The sequence below is a fragment of the Rhinoderma darwinii genome, chromosome 2 (genome assembly GCF_050947455.1).
Source record: "Rhinoderma darwinii isolate aRhiDar2 chromosome 2, aRhiDar2.hap1, whole genome shotgun sequence".
NCBI classification, from domain to species: Eukaryota; Metazoa; Chordata; class Amphibia; order Anura; family Rhinodermatidae; genus Rhinoderma; species Rhinoderma darwinii.
The window spans coordinates 384,135,670-384,154,366 of NC_134688.1; the positions used below are offsets into that span (position 1 = coordinate 384,135,670).

The 18,697-nt window shown below is 38.1% G+C and overlaps 1 protein-coding gene across 2 annotated transcripts in view; it reads left to right on the top strand.

Moving 5' to 3' along the window:
- Positions 1–18,697, top strand: part of MID1 (midline 1) — a 349,475-nt gene that overhangs the window by 323,941 nt on the left and 6,837 nt on the right. For both annotated transcript variants that reach the window (XM_075853965.1, XM_075853964.1), the window contains exons 8-9: positions 2,418–2,579; positions 18,539–18,697. The exon at positions 18,539–18,697 is cut by the window's right edge and continues 49 nt beyond it. In XM_075853965.1, coding sequence (XP_075710080.1) covers positions 2,418–2,579; positions 18,539–18,697 — 321 coding nt within the window. The remainder of the gene's footprint in view (positions 1–2,417; positions 2,580–18,538) is intronic.

The following is an 18,697-nucleotide window of genomic DNA, read 5'->3' on the forward strand; positions in this document are numbered from 1 at the left end:
TGCCTCCCTGTCGATGATGCCACACCAGCCTCCCTGTCGATGATGCCACACCTGCCTCCCTGCAGATCGTGCCACATACTCACGAGAGCAGCGCCGTCTCTTGTCTTCTTCAGGTGTGGTCACTCGTCTGCACGAGATCTGGCAAGGCAGCGCGACGGGGCGATGACGTCATCGAGGCGCCTTCAAACCCGTGAAGACGAGTGACCACACCTGAAGAAGCGCCGCAAACGTGAGTATGCCAACGATAGCCAATCCCCATGTGACAGATCTGTTTAACGGTTGTTACATGTATTGATAGCCGTTAAAAACGGATCCATTGACTTCTATGGGGGCCGTGAGGCCGTTAAAACGGGGAAAAATAGGACATGTCCTATTTTTTGACTGCCATTATTCACAGGCCGTTAAAAAAACGGCCGTGTGAATGCACCCATAGAATATCATTGTTCTGAAAACGGCCATGTGAAAGCCGTTAAAAGGACGGCCATCGCACGGCCGTTTTTCACTGTCGTGTGAATGAGGCCTAAGTCTAAGTTTTCTGGGTGAGAGCTTGGTCATAAACAGCAAAGCACTGAAAGCAAATACCCCATAATGCAGTACATTTGCATTTAAGTAGGTTATGGCAGTAAGTAGTTCAAGTCAAAAGCTACATACTTACCACTGTAGGCAAGCACTCGCGGTTCAGGTTTTATATATGTAGAAGGAAATTTTTCATACGTTTTTTGAGGGAGTTTTATTTTTTTGCAGCAGTCCTCAAGAAAATACATAAATTTCTAATACATAAGGAAGAGATATAGGTGAATTATGTTGCAGTGATGATTCACATATAATGCAAGTAAATTTCCTGCTTTATGCCAATTTTTAACCAATTACTATATGATTTGTATAAAATTAAAATAATTGTAACCTATTCCACCATCTGATATATACACTAAATATTCTATCAAACTATTATAGGAACACAAGGTGCAGTGGTTCTGATCACTCATTTAAAGGAATGTGGAGAATGAAATGCCTATGTTGCACAATGTACCCACAATACATCGGCGCATCCAGTATTCCTTCAGAAATAGGAATGTAAAGAGTAGACAATGTGTTGTATGAAAGGAGTAGAGATGTTAGAGTGGGGACTCCTGATGGACTGACAAATATTAGGAATTCCATTTTCAGCCATTTACAAATGTTGATACTAATATTTTAATATAATTGCATCCTATATTACATGGGTCTGTTCTGAGAAAATGTAACGTTCAATGCAGCTTTCCTGTCTGCCCGTCAGTAGAATCAGTCTGTGCTTCAGACACAATAAAGATTACTGGATGGAAAATTGCTGCTTGTATAATTATAAATAAGAATGAATGGCTTCTGTATTCTACTGTGGATGATTGGGGGAATGGCTGCGGGGAATGGGATTTAATACAGAAATCATTCCCACCCTGAAATGGGACTATACTTGTAATTGGACTATATTGAGGGTCTTGAGGTAATGAGTAAAGAGTAAGACATTATATTACAGATGGATTAAAGGTCAGTATGAATGCATTTTATAAGATGTAACTTAATAATACTCTAAAATAATATCTGGTGGATGGAAAGGAAATCTCTACGGGTTTGTCCAACCTGACCGTTTTGAGGTTATCCTGCATTTTATAATCCCTCAAGAAGATAGTTGTCAGAAAGATCATAGTTTCTCCCTGTCAACACAGACTGTGTCTATAGGTCAAATGCACTGAAAGCACTACACGCACGGTGACTGAAGCCGAGGAATGATTACCAAGATTAGCAGCAATCACAGGGGTCACTGGCTATAAAAACTCGTACCCACCGTAAAAAGCGCCGCTGTTTAACAGATCAAGACGTTTATCTACTTTTTTCTTTTTTTTAAAATAAGTAAATGCACATTTATCTCCTGTGACACTTTGTACACCCATATGCCATTTCATATATGCCATGCTCAATTGTACGAGAACTTGACTCAGTAATATTAAACAATGATATCAGATGGCGTGAAATCCGGTTCAAATATGAGTGTCAGCAGGTCCTACAGAAAAATGGCGAAATCCGCAGACAAAATATGTATGTTTGAGGCTTTAGATAGTCACAATAGTTATGTCAATTTATTTATTGGTTACATGTGTGTTTGGTAAATGTGCATTTAACATGAAAACAGTGTTTCTCATTTGCTCCTGAATGTAACGATTTATTTTCCTTGTATGTAGGAAAACACAGACCTAACCGTTCTTGACACCGTATAAATGTGTTCTCTACCTTCATAATGACATGATTTGTTCTGCTTATTTGTAGAGATACCGGGAGTCAATGTAAAACCGGTTTATATTAAACTCTATGTATTCAGCTTTGTAGCAAAATTTGCTGTCTAGTTTGTGTAATAACTTTTTTCCATTCGTTTGAACTTGCAGGCTTGTGTAACTCTGCCGACAGCTGGATGATTGTTCCCAATATCAAGCAGAACCACTATACAGTGCACGGCCTGCAGAGCGGCACCAAGTATATCTTTATTGTGAAGGCTATAAACCAAGCTGGCAGCCGGAACAGTGAACCTGGAAAATTAAAGACTAACAGTAAGTAATGTTTTTTTTTCCACTTCTAGCATGAGCGGTACCTACAGATGGGCTGCTGCTCATTGGTATTTCATTTGGACAACTGGGTAAGGAAACACCAAGAGAAAAGTACAGTAGTCATGATCAGGTCTAAATGACTCTGGGGGTGTACGAAATAACTTTGATAGAATGTATGATCAGTTCACACTTGTCCAATGTAAGAACGTCTTCAAGGTTTTAGGTGCGGTCATCTTATTGGTGCAAAGTAGGCAGCATATACACTGCCCACAAGATTATGCTGAAAGTTCCAGCAATAAAATCTAGAACCACTAAACGAAAAAACTTTTCCTTTGTTCTATGAGATTAGAAAAAAAAGTTTCAAGTCATAAACATCGCCACTCTTGTGGTTGTGTGTGGTATTGCAGCTCAGCCACATTCATGTTCCTAAAAAAAAAAAAGCAGTCTTCTCATACAATCCCTTTAAATAGTACATTTTATACCCTCAAATTACCTTCTAAAGTGGAGTTACACCTTTTCTTATTTAGATAGGAGATAGAAAACACAGCGCCACATAGTGTAGATTACCCGGGCAACAGAGGTGCAAATACCAAATGTCCAAATTGGTGCTCACCTAGGGTATGTGGACGACAAACAGTTGAGAGAATGGTTGCTGCTGCTGCCAGGACTCTGCGCCGGTGTTGCAGGGAAAACCGCAGAAGGTGTGCTGATGATGCAGAAAAAAAGAGTCTCCAGGGGCGCTGCTGCATAGGTAGGTGGGTGGGTAAAAACCCGTTCCCAGCAGGACGCAGGCAGGTCAAAAAAAAATATATAAAAAACAGCGCCCCTGGAGACTCTTTTTTTTCTGCATCATCAGCACACCTTTTTTTATTTGGGACTCCCCAACTAGAACAAGGTGAAATTCAGGCCTCACCATTGTTAGTCCATGCCACAATTTTCAACAATTCTCTCAATGTATCTCGGAAGGGGTCTCCTGAACCAAGTAAACATTAAAATAAACACGATAGCAGCGAGTTATGTTGCTAAACAAGTTCCCTCATTTATATTTACATTTTTTTGCCTATGTTTGACGTATGTGTCGGGAAAAGCTCCTGAGGTATGCGTTAAATTTAGGCTGTGACTGATGCCTAACAGTGGCATAAAGGCTATAATGGTATCCGTGCAAAGTTTGCATCATTATGAGGGGTCATGATGTATCTATTAAACGGATATCATTATAGTCTATGGGTGGCTGATACCGCTTTTAACATATGTTTTGTATTTTTATTGGACTCTGCTGGATGATCGACTAGTCTATTCCATACTTCTTTTTTCAGTATTCGAACGTATAACGGCAAGACGGAAGCCTAAATTTAAATTTTTTGGCCTTCCTCGGACAATAGAGCCCTATGGACACGTTTAGCGTGTATGTCAGGAGCTTTCCTGATGTACAAGCTAAACGTATGGCCAAAACGTGATGTGAACAGAGCCTTAAATATGTGCATTCTGCAGGAAACCAGTGTTTACCATCTGTGTGTGCCTGTAGACTGCAGGCAGTGTAAACAGTGGCGTCCAGACAGAGGCTCTGTAAATACCAAGGCTGGATTATTCAGTAAGAACCCAGGTATGATGGCATGTATCCTAATATGCTTTACAATCTTTTAGAAATTACATTTCTGTGTGTTTCTAGGCATTCCAGTAAAATGTAAAAGCACAAGTTTCCGTTTTCTTTCTATTTGATGCCAGACAGAACGTTCAATAAATCATTGAGACCGATTAAGAAAACATGGATTAAATGTGGAGGGTGTTTTGGTAAAGCAATTTAAACAGGAAGATTTTTCTTGTTTTGGCCAGAGTTAAAGCACCGGTAATTTGTATCTGGTTTACTCCGGAACACCCACCCACAGAATCTTCAGAAGTTCATGTTTTTATACCCTTCAGAGACAATATGGGAGCTGTTAAAGGTTCATGAACGTCTCAAGACTTTGTGTATATATATCTATAGAGTGTGTGTGTGTGTATGTGTGTGTGTGTATGTATGTGTGTATATATATATATATATATATATATATATGCGCATAGTGTGTATGTATAATATATTGATAATATTTATTTATGTGTTAACATCAACAATAATTGAAACGGTTGTCAGAAAGAAAACGCATAACCTGCTTATCCATAGGCTTTTGTCCGGTATTGCAGATCATCCCTAATTAAATTACCAGACACCGCCCATGAGAATGAAAGGTGCTTTTGCTGGGGGGTGGGGCACACTTTTTTTTTTTTTTTTTTTAAATGCCAGACTACCCCTTTTTAAATGACGTCTTTATATTATTGCTTGGAATTTGACCATTTTGTATTATCTCATGTCTTGTTTATGCTGCAGTAATAATAGTTTGCATAAAGATATATTTTTATTCTGGCCAACCTATGAGGAAGTCATGCTCGGTTTTTTTTGGTATAAAAAGAAAAAACTATATTATTTACGAATATTGGAACAGCAGAATTTAGAAATGAAGATATAGTCTCCGTGTCCACCTTTCCAGTTCTCAGAGTGTTTGCACACAGCTATCCTGAATGACAAACATGCCTACTTTTATTTGCTATTGCTTCTATAGCACAGACATATTATGCAGCACCGCGCACATAAGGTAATCTCTCCAGTCAGTCCCTCTCACCAATGGGGCTCACAATCTATTTTCCTTGTCTCAGATGCACACACGCACTAGGGCAAGTTTCATAGAAAGATAATTGACCAATTAGTTTGTTTTTGGAGCATGGAGTGAAATTGGGGTATCAAGAAGAAATTCATCCAAGTCTGGGGACATCCTACAAGCTCTATACAGATGTATCCCTGGTAGAATTTGCTTGTTCTTGAGCCACCAAGCTTCTGCAGTGATCTACAGATTAAGCAAAGTTGATCTTGACTTTGATAACTTGCTGCAGTGTGATCTCGCACAACAAAAGCCATTGAAAAAGTCAAGTTAAAGTTTTTTCTACAGTGTATTTAATGCGTTACAAGTCAAGCTAAAGATTTCTACATCTGTATAAGGCAAGGGAATTTTCCCTACATAACTTGGCAAATTTTCTATTCATGTCAGAAAAATAGGTTGCAAGCCTTGTGTGAACTGTAGTGACTCATACCGTATGTTCATTGTCACATAGCTGTCCTTAGGAAATTAAAAGAATATTGAACAACATGACTGTATAGGACCACTCAAGGCCTATTTTTTTTTTTAGGGGAAAAGTTATACACGTTCTGATTGGTGGAAGTCCAGCTGCTGAAATCCCCCACAGGTAGCTAGAATGGAGGGTTAAGAGCACTTGACTGAGCAATGTGCCCATCTGGCTCCAATTTTTATATATATATATATATATATATATATATATATATATATATATATATATATATATATATATTTTTATTTTTTTTGTTTTCATTAGAGAAGTTAACACCACCTCTCTAAAGAAAACCCCCAAAAAAATTTAATAGCTATAGGAATTTTCTGAGCCGATTCCCTGCAAAAAGACATTCTGAGTTGAGCAATCGTTGAGATCTCGGCTACCCAAGCCCAACCAAGCAACAGTCCTGGAATGTCACTGTCATGTCGGATGCTTTTTTAAGTTTATAGTTACCTTGTAATGAACCAATAGGTTGTTTTCTTATTTGTTTTGGTTCATGAAAAGAAAAATGGAGTACAGTGTATGTGATAGGAGCACAGAAGTTAATATTACCAGGCATTCTATTCTCTGATGTTGGATGTATCAGCGATTTTAGCGGTAGAAGGCAACTTTATAAGACAATCCTTAGAAAAAGAATTGTAATTACAAATATCTATAACAATTCTTAATATCTAGACCGTTTATTTGAGCATGATAATATTTATTAAACTTGCCATTTTAACTATGAATTTCTAATGCCAATACCACACAACCTTAGGCCTTATTCACACGAGCATATTTCGCGTCCATGTTACACGCTTTAAAACAACGGACGTCACACGGACCTATGCAGTTCAATGGGGCCATTCAGACATTGTGTTTTTCACGCGTGTGCCCGCTGCGTCAAACTCACTGTATGTCCTATACTTGTGCGTTTTTTTGTGCATCATGCACCGATTGAAGTCATTGAGTGCGTGAAAATCACGGACTGCAACACAGGAAAAACGCTGCGTTTTTTACGCGTGCAAAACTGACGTGTGTGTGAATAGGGCCTTAAAAGAAGAATGAATCATGCCTGGAATGTCACATGAGAACTATTAAGGCCGGATTCACTCGAGCATGTGCGTTTTGCGCACGCAAAAAACGCGGCGTTTTACGCGCGTAAAAGGTCCGTGTGTCATCCGCATATGATGCGTGACTGCGTGATTTTCGCGCAGCCGGGAGCATTATGACTCAATGAAAACAGAAAAGCACGTGGTGCTTTTCTGTTTCCAAACCTAAAAACATAGTCTTGACTACTGTAGCGCGCGGCACACGGAAGTGCGTCCGTGTGCCGTGCGCTGTTTTCACGCACCCATTGACTTCAATTGGTGCGTGATGCGCGAAAAACGTGCGAATATAGGACATGTCGTGAGTTTTACGCAGCGGACATACGCTGCATGAAAATCACGGACTGTCTGAACGGCACCATTGACTAACATAGGTCCGTGCGACGCGCGTGAAAATCACGGGCGTAGCATGGACGTATTATACGTTCGTCTGAATAAGCCCTAACTGTGTCTTTTTCTGGGCATTTATGTCAATAAACAGGTTAATCAATGCCATAGGCTTTTCTTTTATCATGTGTCTTGGTTGTTTTTTTGTATTTCTGAAAAGAACTGCTGTTTTGTTAAGAGTTGGATAGGGAAAGTACATCTGGCATATCTTCGAGAGTTGACGGCCTGCAGGCTTTGCTGACCCCAGTTCATCTGTTCTGTAGCCTCAAAAAATTTGTTGAGCACGAATGAGTATAATTGGGTCCCAGTTTCACTTTCCTTCGGCAACATCTGGAACTGTGTCTAACGGTTATGTGGAGGGAGACGTTTTTAAAGTAGTATATTGTTACCATTTAAAGCAGCAAGATGCATGTGTGGAGTATTTGTAGTCATCTGAATCGATTTCTAGTTCTCATACAGCATTTGGCCTTCATTGATTATTATTTTATGTATTTGTTATATTCTTCCCCAGAGCCAAGGCCATTGCAGACTTCTTAATCTCAATTATTTATATAAAAAGTTGCTAAATCCACAAAGGAATTTTGCCGGTGTTTGAAACCTCGGATTAACATCTTGTATTAGTATATTTTTGTTGAACCCACATTTGTATGCACAATGTTACAAGAGAAAGGAATAGCAGAGGGTTAATTATACACACCTGTAAGGATGCAGTGCTAGTTCTGGTGAGGTGTATTACAATATACAGGGGGCAGGCTATCCTGTATTCTGTGCGCTGCTCTTTTTGTCTAAGTGACGGACAGTTGCGGCCCCTGTCATTTTTCTATTCTGTCGGAGGCGCAGTATTTTTCCTTCTTGTGGAGACTGGGCTCCTGGATGCTTTCCTTACTAGAATCGCCATTACCAGTAAAGATTTTTTTCAGAGCCCAGGTGCTTAAAGTTGCATCTCTGTCCTTGTGGTTACAAAAAGGGTAGCACATTCATCCATTACATTAACAGCCTTTTGATTTCAATAGGAACAGTGTAATACTTAATTTTCTCTGTGGTGCTGAATGCCCCCCACCAAATTACAGATGATTGTTGGGGGTTCCAAAACTGTGACAACCTGTGATAAACTAATTAGGGGAAGCTCAGTCTTATAACGTTTTAATATTGCGCTTCACAAAAAAGTAACTTTTTACCATAACATCATCAGCAGCTTCTTATGTATTTCATTCACTGGAAAAATTATTTTCCTTTTCGTTCTCTTTAAAGCTGACCCTTGGTGATAAAGAATTAATTTGTATTTAAATAATTAATAATGATCACATTGTTATCCGCTCTGCGGATAAAGAAGGGGGAATTGTGATACAAAACACAACTGATTACCTCTGTGAAACATCGAGACTTCTAGCAGACTGTACATTCTACAAAAAATTTATAGATCATCCAGTTTTTTTACATGTCCCATTTCCTACTATGCCCTTTATATAACATCTTCCCAAGATTCACAAGTCCCCTACCAACCCTCCTGGCCGCCCTATCATTTCGGATATTGGATCCCTGACGAGCAATCTGTCTCACTTTGTAGACCTACATCTCCAACCATTTGTATTGAGTTTACCGTCGTATTTAAAAGATTCCACACAATTAATTATGGACTTGCGTGATCTACAGATTAATCATATGACACCCCTGTCAAGTTTTCAACAGCTGATGTTTCAGCCCTCTCTATATGAACATCCCCAATGACGGAGGTTATTTGACCCACATTTACCCCCAGCACAGGTATTGTTTTTAACCAACTGTATCAATTTCATTTTAAGACGCAATGCATTTAGTTTTAATAATATATTTTATAACCAATCAAGGGGCTCTGCCATGGGTTCTCGTTTCGCACCAGCCTACTCAACTCTATATATGGTGACAATCCTTTTAAAAATAATATTTTAATGTACAGACGGTATATAGATGACCTTTTTTTTTTTTTTATATATATATATATATATAATATATATATGGAATGGTGTGGAAACAAGTAATTTCATCTATAGAGTCCCTTAATTCGAATACTTTTGGATTATCCTTTACACATACCTTTTCAGAAAAATCAATTGACTTTTTGGACCATAATGTTAGTATCGATGACCGAATTAACTTTGTCACCAGAACACATTTCAAATCAGTGGATGTAAACCGCTACCTCAACTTTAAAAGCTTACATTACCCACCATGGTTAAAAAACATATAGTTTGGCCAATTCAAAAGAGTCAGAAAGAATTGCTCCACCCAAAAAATCTTCATAACAGAATGCAACATTTTAGAAAAAAGATTCAAGGAGAAAAAATTCCCCATTTATTAAAGGGGCATGCTTGAAAGCAATGGACTTAACACAAGAAGACTGTATTAAACCTGCTACTACCAAAAATGATGACTCTAGATCCAACAACAACTTTATAACCTCTTATAATACAGGTTTCAAGTCAGTTAGGTCCATTTTACAAAAACACTGGTATATTCTAAAAAATGATCCACACTTTAGGGATCTGATACCAGATAATCCTAACATCACGTTCAGAAGATCTCAAACTCTGAGAAACATCCTTGCCCTGAGCAGACTGCGCAATAAAAAAACAACCCTGCTCTCGAAATGTTCCCCAAATTATATGGCTCTTTTAAATGTGGTCATTCAAGATGTTTGTGCTGTGAAAACATGACCCACAGGAGGAACACGTATACATCCTCTGTGACATTGGAATCCTTCCCTATAAAGTCCTTTCTTCATTTTGGAAGTGACTTTGTAATCTATTTTTTGCCATGTTCATGTAACTTGCAATATGTAGGTAGAACTACCCAATTCCTGCAAAGCAGAATCACCAAACATCGTTAAAGTTTTTTTTGAAACAGTGTTTCGTGTCATTTTATACATATAAACAATGTAAAAAATGTTAAATTAACTTTACTCCCATCGAACAAATTCCCCTTGAAACCCCCCACAGATTTAACAAACTAAAGCAACAGGAGAACTTCTGGATTTTAAAATTTATCATGCCTACATCCACAGGGTTAAAATTATATTATTGAATCTTCTTTAGATTAACATGGGGACACAATTTCATAATTTTTTCCTTCTGATTATTCCTTGTTTTATACTTTACACACATAAGATTACTCTAACCCCCCCCCCCCCCCTTGTAATTCATTTTATTCCTATTCCCATTGTTCTGATTATCCCTTGGAGCAATATATCTATTGGCCTTTGTTTACAATCCATTTTAGATGTGCCTTTTACTATGTATATATTTTATTTAGGTCCAGAATTATTTGAACAGTGACACAATCTTCATGATTTGAGCTCTGCATGCCACCACATTGGATTTGAAATGAAACAACGGAGATGCAATTGAAGTGTAGACTTTCAGGTTTAATTCAAGGGGTTGAACAAAAATATCCTGTGAAACGTTTAGGAATTGCAACCATTTTTCTACACAGCCTCTTCATTTCAGGGGCTCAAAAGTAATTGGACAAATTAACATTATCATAAATAAAATGGTTCTTTTTAATACTTTGTAGAGAATCCTTTGCAGGCAATGACTGCCTGAAGTCTGGAACCCATGGACATCACCAAACGCTGGGTTTCCTCCTTTGTGATGCTTTGCCAGGCCTTTACTACAGCTGTCTTCAGTTGTTGCTTGTTTGTGGGTCTTTGTGCTTTAAAGGGAATGTGTTGCCAGAAAAACATGTTTTGTTTTTTTTTTAATTAAACATTTAGTGTGTAGGTGATTAAACATTGTTCACATTTTTTTTTTTTTTTTCACGAGTCAGGAAATATTATAAATTAGATTCTAATTTATAATATTTCCCATTGCTGGTCACTAGATGGAGCTATTCCCAAAATTGCAGCATTGCAAAATTGGGAAAAAAGCACTCGCTCTAGTGAGCTCTGAGAATCCCCCCCTCCTTTATCCTGGCTAGTGCCGGGATAAACGAGGGGTTTGAACGGTCTAACCTCCTACACTGTGTGTCGCCATTTTTTGAGCTAACACACAGTGTAGTAGGTTTACATACAGTAGTAAACACACACGAACATACATAGAAATCTCTTACCTGCTCCTGCCGCCGCGGCTCCCTCCGGCCCGTCCGCTCCAACTGCTGCCGCTGGTCCAAGTGCACAAGTCCGGAAGCCGAGACCGGAAGTAGTAATCTTACTGTCCGGCCGCGACTTCCGGTACACAGGAAAATGGCGCCGGACGGCGCGCATTTCAAATTGGACTGTGTGGGAGCGCAGTTCCCACACAGTCGGCGTACACAGAAGTGGATGGGACGGGACCCGTTCGCAGTCCCTATGGGACTGTGGCTGCCGTATTCCATGTCTGTATGTGTCGTTAATCGACACATACAGAAATGGAAAAAAAAATGGCAGCCCCCATAGGGAAGAAAAAGTGTAAAAATAAGAAAAAGTAAAACACAAACACACAAATAAATATAAACGTTTTTAATAACATATTAACATATTTAACATATTAAAAAAAAAATTGTGATGACACTGTTCCTTTAAGTTTTGTCTTAAGCAAGTGAAATGCATGCTCAAACGGGTTAAGATCTGGTGATTGACTTGGTTATTGCAGAATATTCCACTTCTTTGCCTTACAGCGAAAGCTACCCAGGAGTTTTTTTTTTATGTTTTGGGTCATTGTCCATCTGTACTGTGAAGCGTGACCCAGTGCCTTTGGCAGCCATGCATGCCCATGCCATCACACTGCCTCCACCATGATGTAAAGCGAATGTGGTGTGCTTTGGATCATGAGCCGTTCCAAGCCTTCTTCATACTTTCTTCCTCCCATCATTCTGGTACAGGTTGATCTTCGTTTCATCTGTCCAAAGAATGCGATTCCAGAACTGAGCTGGCTTCTTTAGATGTTGGAAAAGTCTAATCTGACCTTTCTATTTTTGCGGCTGATTAATGGTTTGCACCTTGTGGTGAACCCTCTGTTTTTGCTCTCATGAAGTCTTCTCTTTATGTTAGATTTAGATACTGATACACCTACTTCCAGGAGAGTGTTCTTCACTTGGGTAGATGTTGTGAAGGGGTTTTTATTCACCATGGAAAGGATTCTACGATCATCCACCACTGTTGTCTTCTGTGGACATCCAGGCCTTTTGGAGTTCACGAGATCACCAGTGCGCTCTTCTTTTTTTTTTTTTTTTTTAAGAATGTACCAAACTGTTGATTTGGCCACTCCGAACATTTTTGCTATCTCTCTGATGGATTTCTTAATTTTCTTTTCAGGCTAACAATGGTCTGTTTCACTTGCATTGAGAGCTCTTTTGACCTCATGTTGTGGGTTCAAAGCAACAGCTTCCAAATGCAAATGCCACACCTGGAATCAACTCCAGACCTTTTACCTGCTTAATTGATGGATTAACGAGGGAATAGCCCATGCAGCCCATTAAATAGCTTTTGAGATTGTCCAATTACCTTTTGGTCCCTTGAAAAAGAGGCAGCTACATATTAAAGAACTGTAATTCCTAAACCCTTTCTCAAATTAGGATGTGAATACCCTCAAATTAAAGCTGAGAATCTGCACTTTAAGCTCATATTAATTATATAACTGTATATTCAATATGTTTTGGTAAACAGCTAAAATGCCAAAGTTTGTCACTGTCCAAATAATTCTGGCTCTAACTGTGTGTATATATATATATATATATATATATATATATACACATTTACTATTGTTTCATACTTTCCGTATCATTAGGATTTTCAAATACCAAATATGATAAACGTTGTTTTTACATTAATTTTACTTATACAATTGTATAGTTATATACACAGATAACTATTGGTGAGATTCCATGCATACTAATAATCTATACGTAAACCTATGAACTTTGTACCCACATGTACATTAGATTATATAGCAGTCCCTTTATATTTTAGAGAAACACATTTTTATCCCCTTCAGAAAAAATAGCACTGACAGTTTATTAATCTTTTAACTCTATAACTACTGACATAGTTATAGTCTCTACCCAGCCTCACGTTCAAATTATCTTTCGCCTTGATATCTTCCTTTTTATTTATTTTACCAACCGTTTCACCCTTACAAAACAAGACTGTTTTCTGTTCTTATTAATTACTTGTGGTTAACCATTAATATTGAGAAAGTTTAAATATCGGCAGCACAACCAGCAACCAGACCATATGGACCACATAGAAATCCCAACTTCTGGGTGGTGCTCGCAGAAGATAGTCCCAGTCCGGGGGAAATAGCAGATCCAAATAAAGAGAAGGAAACTGCAGCACTCCAGTGGAAAAATTTGTCTTTAATTCACCGACACATCACCTGCAACGTTTCAACCCTCACAGGGTCTTTTTCAACCAATAATATTATAATTTTAAAGAGGCTCTGTCACCACATTATAAGTGCCCTTTCTCCTACATAATGTGATCGGCGCTGTAATGTAGATTACAGCAGTGTTTTTTATTTGGAAAACAATCATTTTTGACGGCGTTATGATCTATTTTATGAGTTTAATGAGTTTCTCAATGGACAACTGGGCGTGTTTTACTTTTTGACCAAGTGGGCATTGTGGAGAGAAGTGTATGACGCTTACCAATCAGTGACCAATCATCGTCATACACTTCTCTCCATTCTTTTACTCTACACATAGCGATATAGCTATATCGCTATGTGCAGACACAAGCACTAACATTACTGCAGTGTCCTGACAATGAATATACATTACCTCCAGCCAGGACGTGATGTGTATTCTGAATCCTGACCACTTCTGTAGCGTCTCTGTGATTTACAGCATAGCAGGGGTAGTCTCGCGAGATTACGCCGTAAACTGTCATTCACAGCGAGATCTCGTGCAGAGAAGTGGTCAGGATTCGGAATACACATCACGTCCTGACTGAAGGTAATGTATATTCATTGTCAGGACACTGCAGTAATGTTATAGTGTGTATATGAGGCTGCACATAGCGATATAGCTATATCGCTATCTGCCGTGTAAATGAATGGAGAGAAGTGTATGACGCTGATTGTACAACGCCCACTCGGCCAAAAAGTAAAACACGCCCAGTTGTCCATTCAGAAACTCATTAGCATAAAACTAATACAGGTCATAACTCTGTCAAAAATGATCGTTTTTCTAAATAAAAAACTCTGCTTTAATCTACGTTACAGCGCCGATCACATCATGTACAATATAGGCCACTTATAATGTGGTCACAGAGCCTCTTTAAGCTCCCTTTGAACACATTTAGTATAAACAGAGTATTCCCATAAGGATGCTTGTTTCCTCACATTATTATTAATATTCTCTTGTACTCACCAGTCCTGTAAGATTCCAGCTCTGCGGTTTTCTTTGTTCCCCCTTGGCTTCCATAGTTTGTTTGTTACCTGCGACTGTCACCTGTGTACTCGTGCTGCCACCTACGGACCTTGTTTACCCTATAATTCTGCTAAACTCCCTGCCAGCTGATATGTGAGTAACCAATCATCCCCTGGAATAGCCGTATAATACACGAACATACCGATGATGTTGTCACATTGTGTCCTGAAAAGTTATCATGCCGTAATATGCGCACACACATAAAAGCTCTTTAGTGATTATACATATTTTATCTGTGCTATATATGAAATGTTTTTAATATGTAACAGACATGCATTTATTCCTTGTATTTCTTTGTGGAACCATCTTTTAATTTGCGACTCCCTTTGCATCACTTTGACCTCTGTATGACGTCATAAGCGCTCTTTGACTTGTGCAGATTTGTTGGGTTTTTAAAAAAAAAAAAAACTGTTTTTAAGATGGACTATTGGTGATCATATGTACGGCCTGATGTCGTAACGCGTAGCCTTTTATGAATAAATACGTTCTTATTTTATGCTGGCTTTGTACTTCATGTATAGCGGCGCTACTTTTTGGTCCAATTTTTGTCCATGAACATTTCATCCCTAAATTGTATTTAGACATTTATGCAGCAGTGAAAATCTATAAAATAGTAAAAGTTGTGACTGAAGTCTTAAAGGAAACGTGATATTGGCTATTGTCAAACTCAAATTTTTTATTTTTTTTTAAATGTCCACGTTATTGCATACGTATAATAGTGAAGACAACCGCTAATATTTGGCCTGACCTGTAGTACAGTTATGATCGGGGGTAAGTGGGTCACTAAGTGTTGTTCCAAGCAGAATGTGGTTTTCGTATAGTTTAACAAGCACAGTAATAAAAATTAAGTCCCTACAGTAACATTCAGGTAAGATTAAAACCAAAAGCCAAGCTCAACAGCAGATGTAAGCAAAACATTTCAACCATAGAAGATCACTTTTCTTTGTGATCCATTCTGTAGAAGTATCTTTCACTCTACCTTTTAGTGGGCTGTATGCAATTCTCTTTTTATTTAGTCAATCTCCTGTTTTTGCAGAATGAGATGTTCTGGTTTTTAATTGTATTTTTAACATAAAACAAAAAATCACTACGCTTTGTATAAGAAATGCCATGAACCTTGGCCTATACTACCCTTTGTATTAGGGGTAGTTTACTTCAAGCGGTTTCTGCCTATTTTACTGAAGGGATCTATCTACCTGTAGGTAGGACAAAATTCCTATTGCCCTAAGGTACTGACATAACTTCCAAGAACATCTCAATGGAAGACCAAAAACGTTACCTTTTAGTTGTGTGGATTAAACTGTATCGGTCATCATACTATACTGCCCTGTTTTAGGTCCGCTACACTATTATCCCAAACGGCACAAAAAAATATTGTGCCGTTTGGCCACTAAAGCCTAACAAAGAATATAGCAGACACGTATGACCTCTTCCTCCTCCCACCCCTCTGACCAGTGTCTGACGACCGCTGTGTATACGTACAGATACATCTGTAGGGGATGCCTCGATGGGCTTTCTGGCTGCCATTTGATGTCCTGTTCTGTAGACCTCCTCCCACCCCTCTGACCAGTGTCTGACGACCGCTGTGTATACGTACAGATACATCTGTAGGGGATGCCTCGATGGGCTTTCTGGCTGCCATTTGATGTCCTGTTCTGTAGACCATACAACTGTATGACAATGGTCGGAAAGGGACACGGGTTATAGGAGTAATATTATTGGGTTGTTAGTAAAATTGTCTCTTCAGCAGCACTTGCCCTAGTATTTAAGTAACCTTCATTCAGTTGTTGGATATATATGTATAAGCAGTACAACTATATGTTTAGTTTAGTTTCATTTATTTTCTCATTCGTAATTTATTTTGCTAGTGCAGGCACTTTTCCAATCCTGTGATGCAAATTTCCTATTTCTTGCTATAGAAAATATTTTTCTTTATGTTTATTGTAAAGAGTGAACTTTTCTCTGGAAATATGAAAATCGACGTGGTATTTTTGGCTGCAGATTATATTGTTCTTTCTGCTGTTTGGATCATGGCATGTTATGTGGCAGCCTTTCCTTTGTGCCATCTTTTGTTGACACTGACTTGTAGCCAGGAACATTAGGCCTCATGTTGAAATTTCATGTAAAAGCAAACATCCACATGAAGTTCATCTTCCTGTTAAACAAGGCCATGTATTTAAAATGAAAATATTTTGCTGCTTTGTAAGTGTTGCGTATTCCTCGGGGAAAAAAGGACATAGTGTTTCGCTTTGTACCCTCCAAGGCAGCTCTGGACCTTATCAAAATGTAAATCTGACACTTCTATCCATTTTTCGGTATGTCTGGTTTCAATTATAGTCTGTAAAAAGCCTTTCCACACTAGAATAAAAAAAAAAAAGGCTGAAGAGAATTTACTAGGGACCATTGGGCACTCATCAACAACTTTTGTACATCCTCTCATCTAGAAATATGTTCTATATTCTAGATTTTTTTATTTTTTTATTTTTTACTGTAGAGCAGACCTATGTGAAACTTGTATATGCTTTGCCATATAACATCCAGTTGTGCGTTTGTATGGAGCTTGAATAGCTCTATAACTGCTCAGTATTAGGAAGCATCTTGTAGATACCCAATTCCCCAAAAATTTATTTTACCCAATAAATCCTTATAACCAGAGTTGACTAGGACACTGTGCTAAATTATGCGGTTATCACTAGGAAGAGTTTTATTCAATCCAGCACCTGCATTGTATACCAATGTATCTTGTATATCTATGAGGACAAGATTTCCTTCCACTTAGTGTGTTTCTTTATTATCCCAGGGTGATATCCAAGCATAATCCTGGATTTGAACTCTAAAGTTTTAAATACAACACCGGAATGTTATTTTGCTATTTACAAGTCCTCAGAGAGTTCTTTTGATCTGTACAGGCTTATAGACGTGCCTCCTTTAAGCTCCTTTAATTTCCTATAGTAGTTTGACATCTAGAATGTGTAGAACTGTTTTTACACTTTTATGTGCCGTTCGCTCAATGTAAAGTATATGTGTGTGATGTAATTTGAGCTATTGGTCAGGAAGTATTGTCAGGGAAAGTATAAGAACGTTAATATTCTAGCCATTTATCTGATTGTTTTGCTCTTCTGTTACAGTATATATTCTGTAAATAATCACGTATTCCATAATCAATTAAGTAACATTAGCTTAATAGTCATACATAATGTTTATGTAAAAATATTTAGATAAAAGTTACTTTAATTTCGTATTTTAATAATAAGCTTTCTGTGCTCAAACCATCCTTAGGATAGCAAAGGATTGAGATAAAGACTCTCAACGTATTTGTCCCATTCGTCATAAGAATATATTAGACAATACAATCTATTATGTAACACACAGGTTGCTAAGATAGTTCGTTGATCCAGGAATTTATTCTGATTGCCCCACTTGGGTCGGCAAATAATTTTTTTCCCCCTAACATGAAGCATTTGGCAAGTACTCCATAAGGGTTTTTTGCCTTCCTCTGGATCAACACTATATATTGTTGTGTTTCTTATAATAATTGATAGCTTATGAGGTAGAAGCATCATTATTGCTTATTTTTATGTTTTGCTAAATTAAATGATCAGCTTTCATGACCTGTTTAAAAAAAAAAGTCCTTGTATTTCATCATAATTTTCTGCTTGTCCTACAAAAAAAGTGTGCAAATAATTATAATAATAAGGTGAAAGCCATTTGCCCATATTTCTTTACAAATAGTTTGAACTTTATTTAACCTCCCTGATACACAGCTGCACAACATGACCGTCAGTTTTGATCTGCGTCAATGACACAGCCTGATCTCACAATGCCACTAACCATATTATGTATTTAGTGCTGGCAGCAAAAGCTTTGTTTGACACTTGGTGAATTTATTTATTTGTAAAATAACGAACAAAAAACACATTTTCCATATCTTTTGCTTTTCTACAGGTCAGCCATTTAAACTAGACCCGAAGTCTGCCCATCGGAAACTTAAGGTTTCTCATGACAATTTGACCGTGGAAAGAGATGAAACCTCTTCGAAAAAGAGCCACACACCAGAGCGTTTCACAAGCCAAGGAAGTTATGGTGTAGCTGGTAATGTGTTCC